This window comes from Entelurus aequoreus, linkage group LG23 (genome assembly GCF_033978785.1).
Source record: "Entelurus aequoreus isolate RoL-2023_Sb linkage group LG23, RoL_Eaeq_v1.1, whole genome shotgun sequence".
NCBI classification, from domain to species: domain Eukaryota; kingdom Metazoa; phylum Chordata; class Actinopteri; order Syngnathiformes; family Syngnathidae; genus Entelurus; species Entelurus aequoreus.
Window position 1 is genome coordinate 28,090,856 of NC_084753.1, and position 23,472 is coordinate 28,114,327.

General features: G+C 36.3%; 1 protein-coding gene across 2 annotated transcripts in view; it reads right to left on the bottom strand.

Moving 5' to 3' along the window:
- Positions 1 to 23,472, bottom strand: part of LOC133640472 (protein ripply2-like) — a 42,494-nt gene that overhangs the window by 1,272 nt on the left and 17,750 nt on the right. Inside the window, exon 1 of one of the 2 annotated variants that reach the window (XM_062033916.1) lies at positions 174 to 498. The exons of the other annotated variant lie outside the window; for it this stretch is intronic. Coding sequence (XP_061889900.1) covers positions 174 to 325 — 152 coding nt within the window. The 5' untranslated portion in view covers positions 326 to 498. Of the gene's footprint in view, positions 1 to 173; positions 499 to 23,472 lie in introns of those variants that run through there. 2 annotated transcript variants of the gene reach the window in all.

Below are 23,472 nucleotides of genomic sequence, written 5' to 3' on the forward strand. Positions count from 1 at the left end.
TGTTTTTTTGCTGAAATAAACTGGTTTTGGGCCAGAATATCCTGAAAAAATAAATGAATAAAAAATGGAGAAAATTCATGATTTGGTAAAAATAAATATAACATTTTTTTATAAATATTTTACTGTATGATCAAATGCAATAAAAATGTTTTTTGCTTGGAAAAAAAACCTACTTGACTGGGTGGACGAACATGGCCGGTTTGGGTGGCTGCGTTCCAGCAGTTGTTCTGGTCTCGGTTCCGGTCCACGGTCTCCACAGGCGAGACTGCGGGTTCGCGTCGTTGTTGCCGCGTGGAGCCAAAAGATTAAATCCACCAACGTCCATGGCTGCAGTGAAAAATGTACGATCCTCGGAGCGTGGGGGTTCCGATGTGAGTCCGAGGGGATGCCAAGGTCCTCCTTTTTATCCGCGCTGCCAAATTGGACTTTTGACGCGTCTCCAAAGTGTGGAGGTGTGAAGTCACACTGGAGCAAACCTCACACCATATGGACCAAACTTGCCCCTTTTTGTAGGTTTGGGGTCGTTATTTGAGATAAAAATATATCATTTTATAACAAAATGTGTCTCTGTATAGGCTAAACCAGTGCGTTTTTACGCACCGAAATTGCGCAATTTGATATATAGGATAGGCCTTTATATAAAAAAAAAAGTTACTTAAAAGTATCAATCAAGGAATAAAACTACATTTAAATGTTTAAAAGCGAGCATTAAAGCACATTTGTAAGCTTTTCCTTCCATTAAAAGCTGCGCACCATTTGGGTGATGGGAGGTGTGAAGACACACGCGTCCCACTTGACAGACCCCCCGCTGCGTGGGTGATGGAAGGGGGGCGACACGCGTCCGCCTTTGTGTGCACGAGCATGATTGCAAAAAAAAAAAAAAAAAAAAAAAAAAAGGAGAAAGGGGGGAGTCCATAACAGGGGCATCGGAGTGAACACTGCAAAAAGTCAGTGTTCAAAAACAAGAAAAAAAAATACAAAAATGAGGGGTATTTTATTTGAACTAAGCAAAATTATCTGCCAATAGAACAAGAAAATTCGGCTGGTCAAGACTTTCCAAAACAAGTCAAATTAGCTAACCTCAATGAACCCAAAAATACCTTAAAATAAGTATATTCTCACTAATAACAAGTGCACTTTTTAAAAAAATGAGACCTTTTTGCTCAAAATGTTGGAAAATATTCTTAAATGAAGTAAATGCTAGTGCCATTATCTTGACATAATGATATGCGCTCAGCAACATGATTTTTTTTTCATCATTGAAGTAAGAAATGATTACTTTAAAAAAGTAGTTTTATACTTGTGAGTGTTGATGACACAGCTTTGCAACAGTTGATATTCTAGTTTCAAGCATGTTTTACTCAATATACTCAAAATCTCAGCAACAAGCTGTATTATCTTACTGAGATCATTTAGGACCAAAAACCCTTAAAACAAGTAAAACACTCTAACATAAAATCTGCTTAGTGAGAAGAATTATCTTATTAGACAGAAAATAAGCAAATATCACCCTTATTTGAGATATTTAATCTTACTTAGATATCAGTTTTTGCAGTGTGGAACATATAAAATGTTGGTGTTGTTTACTTGAGTCACGTTGCCATCGTAGTGCAGTCTACATGTATATATTATGTTTGACTGCCATCTACTATCCAACTATCCATCAATTCAAAAATCCTATCCATCAATTCAAATATTCAAAGTCGTACTGAAACATTTTGACGGATTTTCGACTGCCGTGTGTGTAATATTCTTTATTTTCAATGGAACTATTAAAGTTTTGGCGCCAATAGAACAAGACAGTTTGGCTTGTCAAGACTTTCCAAAACAAGTAAAATTAGCTAACTACCCAAAAATACCTTAAAATAAGTATATTCTCACTAATAACAAGTGTACTACTATAAGAGTACGTATTTTCTATTGTTTCATTGAAAATAAAACAGCCATTTGGCTGTCATCTGTTTTAATATGAGACACAATTGTGTAAAAATCATGATTTTTTTTTTTTCATAATTGAAATAAGAAATTATTACTTTAAAAAAGTAGTTTTATACTTGTGAGTGTTGCTGACACAGCTTTGCATCAGTTGATATTCTAGTTTCAGGCATGTTTTACTCAATATAGGTCATCAAATCTCAGCAACAAGCTGTAATATCTTACTGAGATCATTTAGGACCAAAACCCTTAAAACAAGTCAAACACTCTAACATAAAATCTGCTTAGTGAGAAGAATGATCTTATCAGACAGAAAACAAGCAAATATCACCCTTATTTGAGATAGTTAATCTTAGTTAGATTTCAGTTTTTGCAGTGAAGTGGGCATGTTGTGCAGGGGCCCCACGCACAGGGTCGTTTAATTGTGTAAAATATAAAATACACATCATACATGTGGAGATAAAATAAATATAATCAATGATAAGATTCAGAATCAGAGTATGATTAATGATAAGGTTGCTTGAATCCAATTAAGGATGCGACCCCCTAACGAAAGTACAACATGGTTCCTTCAATTATGACTTCACTCGACACAGACGTCATGACATCATCAAAGCTCGCCTGCAAGCGTTCACACACACAGCACCAGCATTCGGGACAAGAAAGAAGAAGAAATCATAAATCCATCATCAATATACAAGTTTCACTTTTGCATCTCACTGTACATAACTGTGGTGCGTTCAAGGACCCTCGATTGAAGTTACGAACACTCGGGGGGAGACTTCACTCCCAGTCGATGCACACATTCTAATAAAATCCTAATAACGCTGATGTATTATTGGTATTATCCATTAATGATACAGTCCCAGCAGGCACAAGACGTTGATACAACGTTGATTCGACATACATGTTCTTTAAAACAGACTTTGAAACAATGTTGCAAAATAGTTTGTGGATTGCGACAACGTTGATGTCCAACGTTGGATGCACGTTGTTGGTTGGGAAATGACCAAATTTCAACGGTCAAATCAACGTCAGAACCTGGCATTGAATAAATGTCGCCAAAAAGCATGTTGTTTCAACGTTGTATTTGTGTTGTAGAATATAGGTTGGAAAATGACCCAAAAATCAGTGGTCAAATCAACATCAGGACCCAACATTGATTAAACGTTGTCAAAAAGCACGTTGTTTCAACGTTGTATTTGTGTTGTATAATATTGGTTGGGAAATGACCCAAAAATCAATGGTCAAATCAACATCAGGACCCAACATTGATTAAACGTTGTCAAAAAGCACGTTGTTTCAACGTTGTATTTGTGTTGTAGAATATTGGTTGGGAAATGACCCAAAAATCAATGGTCAAATCAACATCAGGACCCAACATTGATTAAACGTTGTCAAAAAGCATGTTGTTTCAACGTTGTATTTGTGTTGTAGAATATTGGTTGGGAAATGACCGAATTTCAATGGTCAAATCTACGTCAGAACACAACATTGATTAAACGTTGTCAAAAAGCATGCTGTTTCAACGTTGTATTTGTGTTGTAGAATATTGGTTGGAAAATGACCGAAATTCAATGGTCAAATCAACGTCACAACCTGACATTGAATAAACGTTGTCAAAAAGCATGTTGTTTCAACGTTGTATTTGTGTTGTAGAATATTGGTTGGGAAATGACCCAAAAATCAATGGTCAAATCAACATCAGGACCCAAAATTGATTAGACGTCGTCAAAAAGCATGTTGTTTCAACGTTGTATTTGTGTTGTAGAATATTGGTTGGAAAATGACCCAAATTCAATGGTCAAATCAACGTCAGAACCCAACATTGATTAAACGTCGTCAAAAAGCATGTTGTTTCAACGTTGTATTTGTGTTGTAGAATATTGGTTGGGAAATGACCGAATTTCAATGGTCAAATCTACGTCAGAACACAACATTGATTAAACGTTGTCAAAAAGCATGTTGTTTCAACGTTGTATTTGTGTTGTAGAATATTGGTTGGGAAATTACCCAAAAATCAATGGTCAAATCAACATCAGGACCCAAAATTGATTAGACGTTGTCAAAAAGAATGTTGTTTCAACGTTGTATTTGTGTTGTAGAATATTGGTTGGAAAATGACCGAAATTCAATGGTCAAATCAACGTCACAACCTGACATTGAATAAACGTTGTCAAAAAGCATGTTGTTTCAACGTTGTATTTGTGTTGTAGAATATTGGTTGGGAAATGACCCAAAAATCAATGGTCAAATCAACATCAGGACCCAACATTGATTAGACGTTGTCAAAAAGAATGTTGTTTCAACGTTGTATTTGTGTTGTAGAATATTGGTTGGAAAATGACCAAAATTTAATGGTCAAATCAACGTCAGAACCCAACATTGATTAAACGTCGTCAAAATGCATGTTGTTTCAACGTTGTGTTTGTGTTGTAGAATATTGGTTGGGAAATGACCACATTTCAACGGTCAAATCAACGTCAGAACACAACATTGATTGAACGTTGTCAAAAAGCATGTTGTTCCAACGTTGTATTTGTGTTGTAGAATATTGGTTGGGAAATGACCAAATTTCAACGGTCAAATCAACGTCAGAACACAACATTGATTAAACATTGTCAAAAAGCATGTTGTTCCAACGTTGTATTTGTGTTGTAGAATATTGGTTGGGAAATGACCGAATTTCAATGGTCAAATCTACGTCAGAACACAACATTGATTAAACGTTGTCAAAAAGCATGTTGTTTCAACGTTGTATTTGTGTTGTAGAATATTGGTTGGGAAATGACCAAATTTCAACAGTCAAATCAAAGTCAGAACCCAACATTGATTAAACGTTGTCAAAAAGCATGTTGTTTCAACGTTGTATTTGTGTTGTAGAATATTGGTTGGGAAATGACCCAAAAATCAATGGTCAAATCAACATCAGGACCCAACATTGATTAAACGTTGTCAAAAAGCATGTTGTTTCAACGTTGTATTTGTGTTGTAGAATATTGGTTGGAAAATGACCGAAATTCAATGGTCAAATCAACGTCACAACCTGACATTGAATAAACGTTGCCAAAAAGCATGTTGTTTCAACGTTGTATTTGTGTTGTAGAATATTGGTTGGGAAATGACCCAAAAATCAATGGTCAAATCAACATCAGGACCCAAAATTGATTAGACGTTGTCAAAAAGCATGTTGTTTCAACGTTGTATTTGTGTTGTAGAATATTGGTTGGAAAATGACCAAAATTCAATGGTCAAATCAACGTCAGAACCCAACATTGATTAAACGTCGTCAAAAAGCATGTTGTTTCAACGTTGTATTTGTGTTGTAGAATATTGGTTGGGAAATGACCAAATTTCAACGGTCAAATCAACGTCAGAACACAACATTGATTAAACGTTGTCAAAAAGCATGTTGTTCCAACGTTGTATTTGTGTTGTAGAATATTGGTTGGAAAATGACCAAAATTCAATGGTCAAATCATTGTCACAACCTGACATTGAATAAACGGTGCCAAAAAGCATGTTTTTTCAACGTTGTATTTGTGTTGTAGAATATTGGTTGGGAAGTGATCAAATTTCAATGGTCAAATCATTGTCACAACCCGACATTGATTAAACGTCGTCAAAAAGCATGTTGTTTTAACGTTGTATTTGTGTTGTAGAATATTAGTTGGGAAATGACCAAATTTCAACGGTCAAATCATTGTCACAACCTGACATTGATTAAACATCGTCAAAAAGCACGTTGTTTCAACGTTGTATTTCTGTTGTAGAATGTTGGTTGGGAAATGACCAAATTTCAATGGTCAAATCTACGTCAGAACACAACATTGATTAAACGTTGTCAAAAAGCATGTTTCAACGTTGTATTTGTGTTGTAGAATATTGGTTGGAAAATGACCGAAATTCAATGGTCAAATCAACGTCAGAACCTGACATTGAATAAACGTTGCCAAAAAGCATGTTGTTTCAACGTTATATTTGTGTTGTAGAATATTGGTTGGGAAATGACCGAAATTCAATGGTCAAATCAACGTCACAACCTGACTTTGAAAAAACGTTGCCAAAAAGCATGTTTTTTTTTTTTACTTTTAATGGAGGACAAGGTGTCATACAAGTGTTAAAATAAGCTATCATATGTGACATAGGCTCCAGCACCCCCCGCGACCCCAAAAGGGACAAGCGGTAGAAAACGGATGGATGGATGTTGATATGAATACATGTTAATATTTTCATTGTAAATTCACAGTAACTTAATGGCTACTACATTATTTTCACAGTAACATCTGGTTCCCAAACTTTTTCACCAAGTACCACCTCAGAAAGCACTCGGCTGTCCAACTACCACCATAACGACGAACATCAAATTACAGTTGCGAAGTAGGCATACGTATTCATTAGAAAAAAGGCAGAGGTTTTATTTGACAATTATATTCAACATTCTTGGCCACTGTTACATTGCACACAGTTTGAACAGTAACACTGTGTTTGAATATAGGAAAATAAAACACTGTACTTAAATAATACAGGCGTGTCAAACTCATTTTCATTGAGGGGCCACATCGCAGTTATGGTTGCCCTCAGAGGGCCACTTTTAACAGTGAATAATATCTATCTTATTTGACATAATATCTATATATATAACATAATATCTATCTTACCTATTTGACATCTATCCATCCATGGGGATATATACAGTAATATAATATACAGTATGAATATAAATGTGTATATATAAAACATGTCTTTTTTTACGCAAATCTTTAGATATTAATATATTTTATTATATTAATATATTTTATTTATATAAACTATATTAAACTGGCAACTTAATTTTACCGTAGTATTTGCAGTTTTTTTTTTGTCGTTGTTGTTTTTTTTACCGCATATTAAATAAAAAAACACATGCATCCATCCATCCATTTTCTACCGCTTATTCTCTTCGGAGTCGCGGGGGGCGCTGGAGCATATCTCAGCTACAATCGGGCGGAAGGCGCATGGAATTAAATTATATGGAATGAAAAAACGGCACCGCTGTTTTTTTACTTAAAAATTAATGCAAGGTTTTTTACACTGTAAAATATACAGTTGCTATGTTTTATAGTGTTTTATCACTCTATATTAAAAGTGGATTTTACAGTAAAATTTTTACATGAACAGTTTGTTGGATTATTTGCTTTGAAATCATAAGTCCAGCAGATATTTTAGTGTTTATCTTTATTTGAACAATAACATTGTTTTAAAATGTATAATGATATACATTTTTTTGTATTATTAGAGATGATTAAAGGGTAAATATATGTAATTGTACGCAGTACATTTATTTTTGTAATACATTTATTAAGAGAAGATAAGGTACTTTATTTACACATATTATTTCCATGCTTTCGGGGGCCACACAAATTGATGTGGCGGGCCAGATTTGGCCCCCGGGCCTTGAGTTTGGCACCTGTGCACTATAGTGGTATATGTACTATAGTTTGAGAATCACTGATTTACTGGCACTGGTATTTTCACGGTTATAGTACATTTTTATTTACTGTGAAATCTTGGTGGATTTTGACAATGTACAACACAAAAAGGCAGTTAAAGGCCTACTGAAAGCCACTACTACCGACCACGCAGTCTGATAGTTTATATATCAATGATGAAATCTTAACATTGCAACACATGCCAATACGGCCGGGTTAACTTATGAAGTGCAATTTTAAATTTCCCGCTAAACTTCCGGTTGAAAACGCCTTTGGATGACGACGTATGCGCGTGACGTAGCCAGTGAAACAGGAGTATCGGTAGCCCATTGAAGCCAATACAAAATAGCTCTGTTTTCATTTCATAATTCCACGGTATTCTGGACATCTGTGTTGGTGAATCTTTTGCAATTTGTTTAATGAACAATGGAGACTGCAAAGAAGAAAGTTGTAGGTGGGATCGGTGTATTAGTGGCTGGCTGTAGCAACACAACAAGGAGGACTTACTTGGATAGCAGACGCGCTAGCCGACGCTAGCCGCCGCTAGCCGCCGACCGCATCTGTGATCGGGTGAAGTCTTTCGTTGCGCCGTCGATCGCTGGAACGCAGGTGAGCACGGGTGTTGATGAGCAGATGAGGGCTGGCTGGTGTAGGTGGATAGCTAATGTTTTTAGAATAGCTTTGTGAGGTCTCGTTACTAAGTTGCTAAGTTAGCTTCAGCGTCGTTAGCAACAGCATTGTTAAGCTTTGCCAGGCTGAGAATTATTAACCGTGTAGTTACAGGTCCATGGTTTAATAGTATTGTTGATCTTCTGTCTATCCTTCCAGTCAGGGATTTATTTATTTTGTTTCTATCTGCATTTGAGCCAGATGCTATGACGTTAGCTCAGTAGCTAAAGAGCTTCGCCAATGTATTGTCGTGGAGATAAAAGTCACCGTGAATGTCCATTTCGCGTTCTCGACTCTCATTTTCAAGAGGATATAGTATCCGAGGTGGTTTAAAATACAAATCCGTGATCCACAATAGAAAAAGGAGAGAGTGTGGAATCCAATGAGCCAGCTTGTACCTAAGTTACGGTCAGAGCGAAAAAAGATATGTCTTGCACTGCATTCTAGTCCGTCACTCTAACGTTCCTCATCCACGAATCTTTCATCCTCGCTCAAAATAATCTCTCCGGTCCGAATCGCTCTAGCTGCGTTGAAAACAATAGGAAAATATGAGGAGGCGAAAAACTGACTACGTCACGCTACTTCCGGTAGGGGCAAGGCTTTTATTTATCAGAGATTAAAAGTTGCGAACTTTATCGTCGTTGTTCTCTACTAAATCCTTTCAGCAAAAATATGGCAATATCGCGAAATGATCAAGTATGACACATAGAATGGATCTGCTATCCCCGTTTAAATTTAAAAAAAATCATTTCAGTAGGCCTTTAACACAGGTGTCATGTCAAAAACAATATAATAAATCATAATAATAAAATAATAATGAATTACATTTGTAACACACTTTACATTTGTTAAAATCTCAAAGTGCTACAAAGTAAAAAAAAAATAAAAATTGAAAGTTAGAATATATAATAGAAAAATTTAAATAGAAATGAAAACATGACACACACTAGATAAACATATATATAGAATATAGTAGTACAACAACACTCTTGCAATTTCCGTATTGAAAAAATTGAACTTTTCCACTTTATTTGCACAATAGTGGTACAAGTAAAAACAAATTACTCTCGTCTACGGGAAAAGTGTCAAATAGTTTTTTTCTGAATGATACGTTCCTGTCATATAAAGGATCTTTGACTTTTGCAGTGATCATTTAAAACACGGGTGTCAAACCCAAGGCCCGGGGCCCAGATCTGGCCCGCCACATCATCGTATGTGGCCCGTGAAAGCCTGGGAAAAATGTGTTTTAATAAAAATTCTTTTTTTTACTAAATGCAAATAATTATTGTTTTTGACAGGAAAAAAATGTGTATCTTTTAAATGTTATTATCTAATCATGCCAAATATTACATTATTATATAGGGTACTACAAAAATATGTTCGTAAATATAGTTGAATATTTAATTGTCACCTTTACGTATGATGTATCCATTAATTTGTACATGAAAAATGTAATAATAAGCATAGGAACTGGTGTAATAATATGAGGTGATTACTGGTACACATTTATATAATTTAAAAAAAAAAAAAAAATCACAGGTTATTTTCCGCATGCATTATTTTATTTTTTAAAAAGTGGCCCTATGAAGGCAGCCATTACTGCGATGTGGCCCTCAATAAAAACGAGTTTGACACCCCTGATTTAAAACAACAAAGCTCCTGTCATATACATTGAAGACAAGTCACACGCGCGCACAGACACACACACACACACACACACACACACACACACACACACACACACACACACACACACACACACACACACACACACACACACACACACACACCCACACTCCAAAAAAACCCTACCTCTTTAGGACCACCCTTTGTAGGTATATTAAGATTTGTATTTACAACATATAATAATATATACATACTATGCAAATGTAAAAAAGCTTGTTGTGAAAAATGAGTTGGAATTTCACAAGGAAAAGGTCACAATTTTACAAGAAAAACGTAGAATTTTAGCAGGATTACAACAAAAGTCGTAATTTTACTCAACAGAAGTCAAAATTTTACAAGAAAAAATGAACATGTGTGCAATGTTATGAAAAAAGTTGGAATTTTACTCAATAACAGTCGCAATTTTACAAGAAAAGCTTGAAATGTTGACAATTTTATGAAAAGAGTCAAAATTTTACTCGACAAAAGTCACAATTTTATGAGAAAACTTTAAAATGTTGGCAGTATTGTAATAATCGGGATTTTACTGTGCAAAATCATGACAAAGTCATAATTTTACCAAAAAAAAAATGGCAGTATTGTGATAAAAGTCAGAATTTGATATGACAAATTTCACCATTTTGCATTAAAAAGTAATAAATTTACATTAAAAAAAACTGTAAGAATTTTATGAGAAAATATTGCAATGTTACACAAACAGAAAGAATATGAGATATTGTTCCCAATTTTATAAGAAAAAAGTCGACACATTGTGAGAAAAAGACTGCTTTTAGTTCATTTGTATTTTTTATTTTATTTTTGGTTTGTAATTGGATTCAAATCTTCATTATTTACTTCAAGTTATTACAGTATGTCCCTATATACATATTTATTTATTGTTTTAAATAAAGTTTTGGCCAAAGGGGGCGCATTTCAATTTCTTACAGACACTTGTTATTTCATATGTTGACCAGAGGGGGGAGCACTTCGCATTTTTACACACACTTGTTATTTCATATGTTGACCAGAGGGGGGAGCATTTCACATTTTTACACACACTTGTTATTTCATATTTTGACCAGAAGGGGAGCACGTTTAAAACCGACACAGTCAATTTGAAAAATCCCTCCTTTTAGGGACCACCCTAATTTTGATAGATTTCACCACCAGGGGTGCAAATGAGACATTCTCTATTAGATGCAATGGTTTTCCGTATTGGGACCATGATTTATGTCCTAACTTGTTCACCGGTCCTCATATGGACGCAACTTTTCCTTGTTGATGTCTCAAGAAGGGTAGAAATACAAGAACACACACACACAATGGTTCTTGTATTTGTTACCTTCTTGAGACCTCGGAAAAATGCCTACCTCTTTAGGACCACCCTTTCTAGATATATAAAGATTTGTATTTACAACATTAATAATATATACATACTATGCAAATATAAAAAAGCCTGCTGTAAAAAATGAGTTGGAATTTCACAAGAAAAAGGTCACAATTTTACAAGAAAAATGTAGAATTTTGGCAGTATTATAATAAAAGTCGTAATTTTACTCAACGCAAGTCAAAATTTTACAAGAAAAACTGAACATTTGTGAAATATTATGATAAAAGTTGGAATTTTACAAGAAAAGCTTAAAATGTTGGCAATTTAATGAAAAGAGTCGTAATTTTACTTTACAAAAGTCACAATTTCATAAGAAAACTTTGGTTAATATTATAATAATAATGGGAATTTTACTCTGCAGAATTATGACAAAAGTCATAATTTTACTCAAAATATGTCACTATTTTACAAGAACAAAAAAAATGGCAGTATTGTGATAAAAGTCAGAATTGTATATGACAAATGTCACCATTTTGCATTAAAAAAGTAATAATCTCATGAGAAAATATTGCAATATTATAGAAACAGAAAGAATATGAAAAATCGTTCCCAATTTTATGAGAAAAAAGTCGACACATTGTGAGGAAAAGACTGCTTTTAGTTCATTTGTATTTTTTTGAATTTTTTGTTTGTAATTGGATTTTAATCGTCATTATTTACTTCAAGTTATTACAGTTTGTCTCTATATACATATTTATTTATTGTTTTAAATTAAGTTTTGGCCAAAGGTGGCGCATTTCAATTTCTTACAGACACTTGTTATTTCATATGTTGACCAGAGGGGGAGCACTTCACATTTTCACACACACTTTTTATTTCATATGTTGACCAGAGGGGGAGCACTTTTACTAAAACTGACACACAGTCAATTTGAAAAATCCCTCCCTTTTAGGGACCACCCTAATTTTGATATATTTCACCACCAGGGGTGCAAATGAGACATTCTCTATTAGATGCAATGGTTTTCCGTATTGGGACCATGATTTATGTCCTAACTTGTTCACCGGTCCTCATATGGACGCTACTTTTCCTTGTTGATGTCTCAAGAAGGGTCATACTTGCCAACCCTCCCGTTTTTAGCGGGAGAATCCCGTTATTCAGCGCCTCTCCCGACAACCTCCCGGCAGAGATTTTCTCCCGACAAACTCCCGGTATTCAGCCGGAGCTGGAGGCCACGCCCCCTCCAGCTCAATGCGGACCTGAGACTGAGTGGGGACAGCCTATTCCCACGTCCGCTTTCCCACAATATAAATACGCTTGCAAGTTCCAAAACGAATGGAAACAAGAAATTCAGTTCATCCAGGACAGTTCGAAGGGGAAGGTGTATGTTGCCTGTAAATATGTAGAACAGACTTCTCCATTGAACACGGTGGCCGAAATGATTTCTCAGTCATGAACGGAGAAGTTAAACAGGACAATACTGCCATCTAATGGATAGATAATTCAAGTATTTCTTTTATGTAAAGAAAATAAATATATATATAGCTAGAATTCACTGAAAGTCAAGTATTTCATACATATATATATATATATATATATATATATATATATATATATATATATATATATATATATATATATATATATATGAAATATATATGAAATACTCGAGTTGGTGAATTCTAGCGGTAAATAACCACGCCCCCCCCCCCCCCGCTAGCTAGAATTCACTGAAAGTCAAGTATTTCATACATATATATATATACATATATATTTCACACATATATATATATATATATATATATATATATATATATATATATATATATATATATATATATATATATATATATATATATATATATATATATATATATATATATATGTGTGAAATATATATGAAATACTTGAGTTGGTGAATTCTAGCGGTAAATAACAATTTTACAAAAAAAATTTAGAATTTTGGCAGTATTATAATAAAAGTCGTAATTTTACTCAAAGCAAGTCAAAATTTTACAAGAAAAACTGAACATTTGTGCAATGTTATGATAAAAATTGGAATTTTACTCAATAACAGTCGCAATTTTAGAAGAAAAGCTTAAAATTTTGGCAATTTAATGAAAATAGTCAAAAGTTTACTCGACAAAAGTCACAATTTTATAAGAAAACTTTAAAACTTTGGCAATATTATAATAATAATCTGAATTTTACTCTGCAGAATTATGACAAAAGTCATAATTTTACTCAAAATATGTCACTATTTTACAAGGACAAAAAAAATGGCAATATTGTGATAAAAGTCCGAATTTTAGACAACAAATGTCACCATTTTGCATTAAAAAAGTAAAAATGTCATGAGAAAATATTGCAATATTACAGAAACAGAAAAAATATGAAAAATCGTTCCCAATTTTATAAGAAAAAAGTCGACACATTGCGAGAAAAAGACTGCTTTTAGTTCATTTGTATTTTTATTTATTTTTGTTTGTAATTGGATTTTAATCTTCATTATTTACTTCAAGTTGTCTCTATATACATATTTATTTATTGTTTTAAATTAAGTTTTGGCCAAAGGGGGCGCATTTCAATTTCTTACAGACCAGAGGGGGAGCACTTCACATTTTTACACACACTTGTTATTTCATATGTTGACCAGAGGGGGAGCACTTTTTAAACCGACACACAGTCAATTTGAAAAATCCCTCCTTTTTGGAACCACCCTAATTTTGATAGATTTCACCACCAGGGATGCAAATGAGACCTCCTCTATTAGATGCAATGGTTTTCCGTATTGGGACCATGATTTGTGTCCTAACTTGTTCACCGGTCCTCATATGGACGCTACTTTTCCTTGTTGATGTCTCAAGCAGGGTAGGAATACACTCACACACACTCACACACACCTCATTAGTTTGTAAGGACATTTTGTATGAGTGCAAAGCTGTTTAACAAATAAAAACAAAGTGTAATCTACTGATTTAATTAAGTCCCATTTGCAGTGTTTTCTCCCAGTGCATCAGTAGGGGGCAGTGCAAAGCTACATGCTGGGATAGGAGTTGAGTGATAGGTAGATAAATGTGTGTGTGTGTGTGTGTGTGTGTGTGTGTGTGTGTGTGTGTGTGTGTGTGTGTGTGTGTGTGTGTGTGTGTGTGTGTGTGTGTGTGTGTGTGTGTGTGTGTGTGTGTGTGTGTGTGTGTGTGTGTGTGTGTGTGTGTGTGTGTGTGTGTGTGTGTGTGTGTGTGTGTTTTACACTAGTGTGTGTCGCACCTCATTCAGGGATAATGGATGCCACATTTGCTGTAGGTCCCGTGGTGAGATGTGTGTGTTTTAAAGGCCACCCTCCTTCAAATTGCAGCATCTGAGCACAAAAAGAGCACAAGTTTAATGGAGAAAAAAAAAAGAAAAGAAAAAAAAAAGTCCACATTCACTATAATGATGTTTTGTCGCCATGCATTCTAAATGAATAGATGGTAAAAATCCCCATAACATGTTTGACTCAGCACAATATTATTTTTCTTTTTTCGTACATGTTTTACATTAAATAAATATAACTATATTTTATTTTTTTCATAACTTGCAATATTTCAACTTTATTCCTTTATTTCCCTCTTTATAAGATTACCATTTTTTCCCCCAACATTACGGCTTACTGTATTTTTTTTCCACTTAAAAAAACTTTGCTCACAGTTCTTTTCCTTCCACTCGTAATGTTATGACTTATGATTTTCATACTATCACTTTATTTGCACATAACATGATAGCTTTCCTTTAATGTGACAAATGTATTTTCTTGTTTTGTAACTTTATTTGTGCAGAATTTCAGTATTTTTTTCCGTATCATTGCAATTTTTTTTTAACAGACTTTGCTGCTTCACGACTTTAATTTTATTTTCTTCCTCATAATATTACCACTCTTCTACAAAACCCAAAAGCAGTGAACTTGGCACGTTGTGTAAATCAGCGGTCCCCAACCACCGGTCCGTGGACCGATTGGTACCGGGCCGCACAAGAAAAAAAATAATAAAAAAAATTAAAAAAAATAAACTTTTTTATTTTTTTTATTTTACTTTTTAAATTAAATCAACATAAAAACACAATATATACATTATATATCAATATAGATCAATACAGTCTGCAGGGAAGCACACATGATTGTATTTCTTTATGACAAAAAAAATAGAAATAAAAATAAAATGTTCAAGCGTTGACCGGTCCGCAGCTACAAAAAGGTTGGGGACTGTAAATAGTAAATAAAAACAGAATACAATGATTTGTAAATCCTTTCCAACTTATATTGAATTGAAAGACAAGATATTTAATGTTCCAACTGGAAAACTTTGTTATTTTTTGCAAATATTAGCTTATTTGGAATTTGATGCCTGCAAAATGTTTCAAAAAAGCTGGCACAAGTGGCATATAAGACTGATAAAGTTGAGGGAATGCTCATCAAAACACTTATTTGGAACATCCCACAGGTGAACGGGCTAATTGGGAACAGGTGGGTGCCATGATTGGGTATAAAAGCAGCTTCCATGAAATGCTCAGTCATTCACAAACAAGGATGGGGCGAGGGTCACCACTTTGTCAACAAATGCGTGAGCAAATTGTTTAAGAACAACATTTCTCAACCAGCTATTGCAAGGAATTTAAGGATTTCACCATCTACGGTCCGTAATATCATCAAAAGGTTCAGAGAATCTGGAGAAATCACTGCACGTAAGCGATGATATTACGGACATTGGATCCCTCAGGCGGTACTGCATCAGAAAGTGACATCAGTGTGTAAAGGATATCACCACATGGGCTCAGGAACACTTCATAAAAAAACGGTCAGTAACTACAGTTGGTCGCTACATCTGTAAGGGTTACGGCGGGGGGGTCGCAGCCTACTGCAGGATTCGCTCCCCCGGGGTGCAAACAGACCACTCCGGACAGGACTTGCAGGTAGGAACATGATTTATTTTTGAAAATCAAAGAAGTACAAAAACAGAAAACAAGCCGAAGGGACAACGTGCCGATCACACTCGAAGCTAAGGCTACCACTTAGCATAGACTGAAGACAAGCGATACTCACGTAACTGTTGCCTGAAGCAAACAATGAAGCCAGGCCGACTGACCGGCCTCTGATTAGTGCTCGGGAAACAGGTGAGCGTCCTGAACACCAATCAGAGGCAGGTGAAAATAATAAGCAACCATGGTAACTAAAACAAACACAAGGGTGCACAAAACAGGAACTGAGGGAGTCCAAAACTAACCGAAAATATCAAAACATGATCCGGGCCACGGATCATGACAGTAAGTGCAAGTTAAAACTCTACTATGCAAAGCGAAAGCCATATATCAACAACACCCAGGAACGCTGCTGGCTTCACTGGGCCCGAGCTCGTCTAAGATGGACTGATGCAAAGTGTAAAGTGTTCTGTGGTCTGACGAGTCCACGTTTCCAATTTTTTTTGGAAACTGTGGACGACGTGTCCTCCGGACCAAAGACGAAAAGAACCATCCTGATTGTTCTAGGCGCAAAGTTGAAAAGCCAGCATCTGTGATGGTGTGGGGGTGTATTAGTGCCCAAGACATGGGTAACTTACACATCTGTGAAGGCACTATTAATGCTTAAAGGTACATACAGGTTTTGGAGCAACATATGTTGCCATCCAAGCAACGTTATCATGGACGCCCCTGCTTATTTCAGCAAGACCTGTCTCCCATTGAAAATGTGTGGCGCATTATAAAGCCTAAAATAGCACAACGGAGACCCCCGGACTGTTGAACAACTTAAGCTGTACATCAAGCAAGAATGGGAAAGAATTCTACCTGAGAAGCTTCAAAAATGTGTCTCCTCAGTTCCCAAACGTTTACTGAGTGTTGTTAAAAGGAAAGGCCATGTAACACAGTGGTAAAAATGCACCTGTGCCAACTTTTTTGCAATGTGTTGCTGCCATTAAATTCTAAAAAAAATGTTGTTTCTCAGTTGGAACATTAAATATCTTGTCTTTGCAGTCTATTCAATTGAATATAAGTTGAAAAGGATTTGCAAATCATTGTATTCTGTTTTTATTTACCATTTACACAACGTGCCAACGTCACTGGTTTTGGGTTTTGTACTTTGTTCGGCTTTTGTAGAGTCACAATATCCTTCTGACTACTAAGTGTAAAAGCAACGTTATAAAATAAAATAAAAAAAGCAAGCCTTTGTGTCCACTTTCGTTTCCCAGCACGAGTCGAGCGTGATCGTTTATAATTGGACTGGAATGAAGAGAGGCAATTTAACAGGCTTTTGTGGCAATGGGGACAAAGAAGCTGAAGCTTCACTGCAAAAACTGAAATCTAAGTAAGATGAAATATCTCAAATAAGGGTGATATTTGCTTATTTTCTGTCTGATAAGATAATTATTCTCACTAAGCAGATTTTATGTTAGTGTTTTACTTGTTTTAGGGGTTTTGGTCCTAAATGATCTCGGTAAGATAATACAGCTTGTTGCTGAGATTTGATGACCTATATTGACTAAAACAGCTTGAAACTAGAATATCAACTGTTGCAAAGCTGTGTCATCAACACTCACAAGTATAAAACTACTTTTTTAAAGTAATCATTTCTTATTTCAAGCGTGAAATAAAAAATCATCACTTTGACGTACTTGTGTCTCATAATTAAAACAGATGACAGCCAAATGGACTTTGCTGTTTTATTTATTAATGAAACAATAGACAATTGTTATTAGTGAGAATATACTTTTTTTAAGGTTTTTTTGTGTTCATTAAGGTTAGCTAATTAGGGACCGAATGTCCCTTTGGGATAGAGGACCCTATTGTATTTGTCAGGTTTTATTATTATTATACCGCCGCCTCTTTGAGCTGTAATTTGACCCCCTTAACATGCTTCAAAACTCACCATATTTGACACACACATCAGGCCTGGCGAAAATTGCGATCTAATCAAAAAACCTAGCCCCAAAACTCAAAATTCCGCTCTAGCGCCCCCTCGGAAGAAAACACAGACAAAACTGCCTGTAACTCCCACTAGGAATGTCGGAGAGACATGAAACAAAAACCTCTATGTAGGTCTCACTTAGACCTAGATTTCCTACACTGACATCCTTCAGCAAAAATCAACAGGAAGTTTGCAATCACCCCTTCAAAACAAAAGTTTTGTAAAAATGGTCACTTTTGCCTCTTTGAGCTATAATTTGACCCCCTTAACATGCTTCAAAACTCACCAAACTGGACACACACATCAGGACTGGCAAAAATTGCGATCTAATAGAAAACCCAAACCCAACACTAAAAATTGCGCTCTAGCGCCCCCTAGGAAGAAAACACAGACAAAACTGCTCCTAGGAAGAAAACACAGACAAGACTGCCTGTAACTTCCAGTAGGAATGTCGTAGAGACATGAAACAATAACCTCTATGTAGGTCTCACTTAGACCTACATTTCATATATTGACAACCCCCAGCAAAAATCAACAGGAAGTTTGCAATTCCCCCTTCAAAACAAAAGTTTTGTAAAAACCGGTCACCTTTTTTCAAACATTATCTCCTCTGAGCGCGTTTGTCGTGTCAGCTTCAAACTAGCAGAGGAGAGAGATTGAACCCTTCTGATTAATAGTTAATAAAAGAGTTTTAATTAATGCTCCGGTTTGGATTTTATGTGCCGTCAAATTCGGCCCCGTCCAGCTCTGCTTGCAGCTTTAATTTTGCCCCAAACACTTTAGTAAAAAAACCAAACCCCAAAACTCAAAATTGCGCTCTAGCGCCCCCTAGGAAGAAAACTGCCTGTAACTCCCAGTACGAATGTCGTAGAGACATGAAACAAAAACCTCTATGTAGGTCTGACTTAGACCTACATTTCATAATTTAACATCCTCGGGCAAAACCCAACAGGAAGTTGGCAACTTCCCCTTCAAGACAAAAAATGACTAAAAACACTCATTTTTGCCTCTTTGACCTGTAATTTGACCCCCTTAAAATACTTCAAAAGTCACCAAACTTTTCACACACATCAGGACTGGTGGAAATTGCGATCTAATAAAAAAAAACGAAACCCAAAACTCAAAATTGCGCTCTAGTTTTACTTGTTTTGGAAAGTCTTGACAAGCCACATTTTCTTGTTCTTATTGCAGATAATTTTGCTTAGTTCAAATAAAATACCCCTAATTTTTGTTTTGTTTTTGAACTCTGACTTTTTGCAGTGCATTGAAAATATAGAACATTGCACACGGCACTCAAAAATCTATCAAAATGTTTTAGTACGACTGTGGTAAGCTATGAAGCTGCACCGCTTGATGGATTGTACTGTGCTTCAACATAGGAGTATCATTATGGTGTGTCTATAAGGTAAGACATATTATCTAGCCTTTTGTTTCGCAATATTATGCAAAAGCAACGTTACTTTTACCTGCTGATGTGTATTTGGGATCTGCATAAGTCCTGAAAACGCAAGGAACTTTAGTTATTAGAGAGTTCCGGTCGGAACACTGACTTTTTGCAGTGTAGATAGCGATTGATAGATAGCCATTTGGGTGTTAGGGGTTAGGTGTGAACACACACATGTCCTACTGTCACTCCCTGCTGTTGGGATGATGGAAGAAGGAATGGTGGGCCGGGGGGGTTAACGACATGTGTCGGCCTTGTGTACACACACAAAGGTTTGGGAGGGGCAGTCACATGTAAACATGAGCAGATGCAGTAATGGAAAAGAAATATCATTTTGTTTACAGCACACAAATGGGCGGATGATCCGACATATCGTCGCTCCGGGCTAACAAACTGTGTCTTTGTTGTCTCTCCAAACACAAAAATGGTCGTCAACCTCCTCCAACCTGCACTCGCCATCCATTTCTCTTCTTATCCACGCACAAAAAAAACCAACAACGACTGGTTAAGGTCGACCCAACATGCTACCGCCTTGTGGCATCCTGACGCATCCGGATTAAGTGCTTCTAAAAGACCAATGTTCGGGTCGGTCTGCACCACATCTCGCTCTCAATGAAGTCCCGAGCGTTACCTTGGAAACCACCTGGTCGGATACAATTGTCGCATAGAAAAGGGAGCAAAGAGAAACGTGTGCAAGGTTGAAACTCAATGGTCGAATTTGCATAATTGGCTGTGACGCATGCGCTGTTAAAATGACTGGTTAATATTTGCATCGCTTTCACAGTAATTTACTGTAAATGTTTTTTTACCGCAATTTACTATAACTGCAGAGCTGGGATTTCCCAGTTAATTACCATAAAGTTACCATACCACCAAGCATTTAAGTCCCATCTTAAAACTCATTTGTATACTCTAGCCTTTAAATAGACCCCCTTTTTAGACCAGTTGATCTGCTGTTTCTTTTCTTTTCTGCTCTGCCCCCCTCTCCCTTGGGGGGGGGGACACAGGTCCGGTGGCCATGGATGAAGTGCTGGCTGTCCAGAGTCGGGACCCAGGGTGGACCGCTCGCCTGTGCATCGGTTGGGGACATCTCTGCGCTGCTGACCTGTCTCCGCTCGAGATGGTCTCCTGCTGGCCCCAATATGGACTGGACTCTCACTATTATGTTAGATCCACTATGGACTGGACTCTCACTATTATGTTAGATCCGCTATGGACTGGACTCTCACTATTATGTTAGATCCACTATGGACTGGACTCTCACTATTATGTTAGATCCACCATGGACTGGACTCTCACTATTATGTTAGATCCACTATGGACTGGACTCTCACTATTATTTTAGATCAGCTATGGACTGGACTCTCACTATTATGTTAGATCCACTATAGACTGGACTCTCACTATTATGTTAGATCCACTATGGACTGGACTCTCACTATTATGTTAGATCCGCTATGGACTGGACTCTCACTATTATGTTAGATCCACTATAGACTGGACTCTCACTATTATGTTAGATCCACTATGGACTGGACTCTTACTATTATGTTAGATCCACTATGGACTGGACTCTCACTATTATGTCAGATCCATTATGGACTGGACTCTCACTATTATGTTAGATCCGCTATGGACTGGACTCTCACTATTATGTTAGATCCACTATGGACTGGACTCTCACTATTATGTTAGATCCGCTATGGACTGGACTCTCACTATTATGTTAGATCCACTATGGACTGGACTCTCACTATTATGTTAGATCCACCATGGACTGGACTCTCACTATTATGTTAGATCCACTATGGACTGGACTCTCACTATTATTTTAGATCAGCTATGGACTGGACTCTCACTATTATGTTAGATCCACTATAGACTGGACTCTCACTATTATGTTAGATCCACTATGGACTGGACTCTCACTATTATGTTAGATCCGCTATGGACTGGACTCTCACTATTATGTTAGATCCACTATAGACTGGACTCTCACTATTATGTTAGATCCACTATGGACTGGACTCTTACTATTATGTTAGATCCACTATGGACTGGACTCTCACTATTATGTCAGATCCATTATGGACTGGACTCTCACTATTATGTTAGATCCGCTATGGACTGGACTCTCACTATTATGTTAGATCCACTATGGACTGGACTCTCACTATTATGTTAAATCCACTATGGACTGGACTCTCACTATTATGTTAGATCCACTATAGCCTGGACTCTCACTATTATGTTAGATCCACTATAGACTGGACTCTCACTATTATGTTAGATCCACTATGGACTGGACTCTCACTATTATGTTAGATCCACTATGGACTGGACTCTCACTATTATGTTAGATCCGCTATGGACTGGACTCTCACTATTATGTTAGATCCGCTATGGACTGGACTCTCACTATTATGTTAGATCCACTATGGACTGGACTCTCACACTATTATGTTAGATCCACTATGGACTGGACTCTCACTATTATGTTAGATCCACTATGGACTGGACTTTCACTATTATGTTAGATCCTCTATGGACTGGACTCTCACTATTATGTTAGATCCGCTATGGACTGGACTCTCACTATTATGTTAGATCCACTATGGACTGGACTCTCACTATTATGTTAAATCCACTATGGACTGGACTCTCACTATTATGTTAGATCCACTATAGACTGGACTCTCACTATTATGTTAGATCCACTATGGACTGGACTCTCACTATTATGTTAGATCCACTATGGACTGGACTCTCACTATTATGTTAGATCCGCTATGGACTGGACTCTCACTATTATGTTAGATCCACTATAGACTGGACTCTCACTATTATGTTAGATCCACTATGGACTGGACTCTCACTATTATGTTAGATCCGCTATGGACTGGACTCTCACTATTATGTTAGATCCGCTATGGACTGGACTCTCACTATTATGTTAGATCCACTATGGACTGGACTCTCACTATTATGTTAGATCCACTATGGACTGGACTCTCACTATTATGTTAGATCCACGCCTAATGTACAGATTAATTCTGGTTGTGCTTACCGCCCTCGAAGCAATTTTATTTGGTACATGGTGTAATGATAAGTGTGACCAGTAGATGGCAGTCACACAGGAGAGACACGCGTAGACTGCAATATGACGCCAGTAAACAACGCCAAAACTTTAATAGTTCCATTGAAAATAAAGAATATTACACACACGGCAGTCAAAAATCTGTCAAAATGCTTTAGTACGACTTTGAAGCCGCACCGCTTGATGGATAGTTGGATAGTAGATGGCAGTCAAACATAATATATACACGTAGACTGCACTACGATGGCAATGTGACTCAAGTAAACAACACCAACATTTTATATGTTCCACCCTGCAAAAACTGAAATATAAGTAAGATGAAATACCTCAAATAAGGGTGATATTTGCTTATTTTCTGTCTGATAAGATCATTCTTCTCACTAAGCAGATTTTATGTTAGAGTGTTTTACTTGTTTTAAGTGGTTTGGTCCTAAATGATCTCAGTAAGATATTACAGCTTGTTGCTGAGATTTGATGACCTATATTGAGTAAAACATGCTTGAAACTAGAATATTAACTGTTGCAAAGCTGTGTCATCAACACTCACAAGTATAAAACTACTTTTTTAAAGTAACAATTTCTTATTTCAAGCATGAAATAAAAAATCATGACATGAAGCTATTTTACTTGTTTTGGAAAGTCTTGACAAGCCAAATTTTCTTGTTCTTTTGGCAGATAATTTTGCTTAGTTCAAATAAAATACCCCTAATTTTTGTATTTTTTTTTCTTGTTTTTGAACACTGACTTTTTGCAGTGTATTGAAAATATAGAACATTACACACGGCGCTCAAAAATCTATCAAAATGTTTTAGTACGACTTTGGTAAGCTATGAAGCCGCACCGCATGATGTGCTTCAACATAGGAGAATTATTATGCCGTGTCTATGAGGTAAGGCATATTATCTAGCCTTTTGTTTCGCAATATTATGC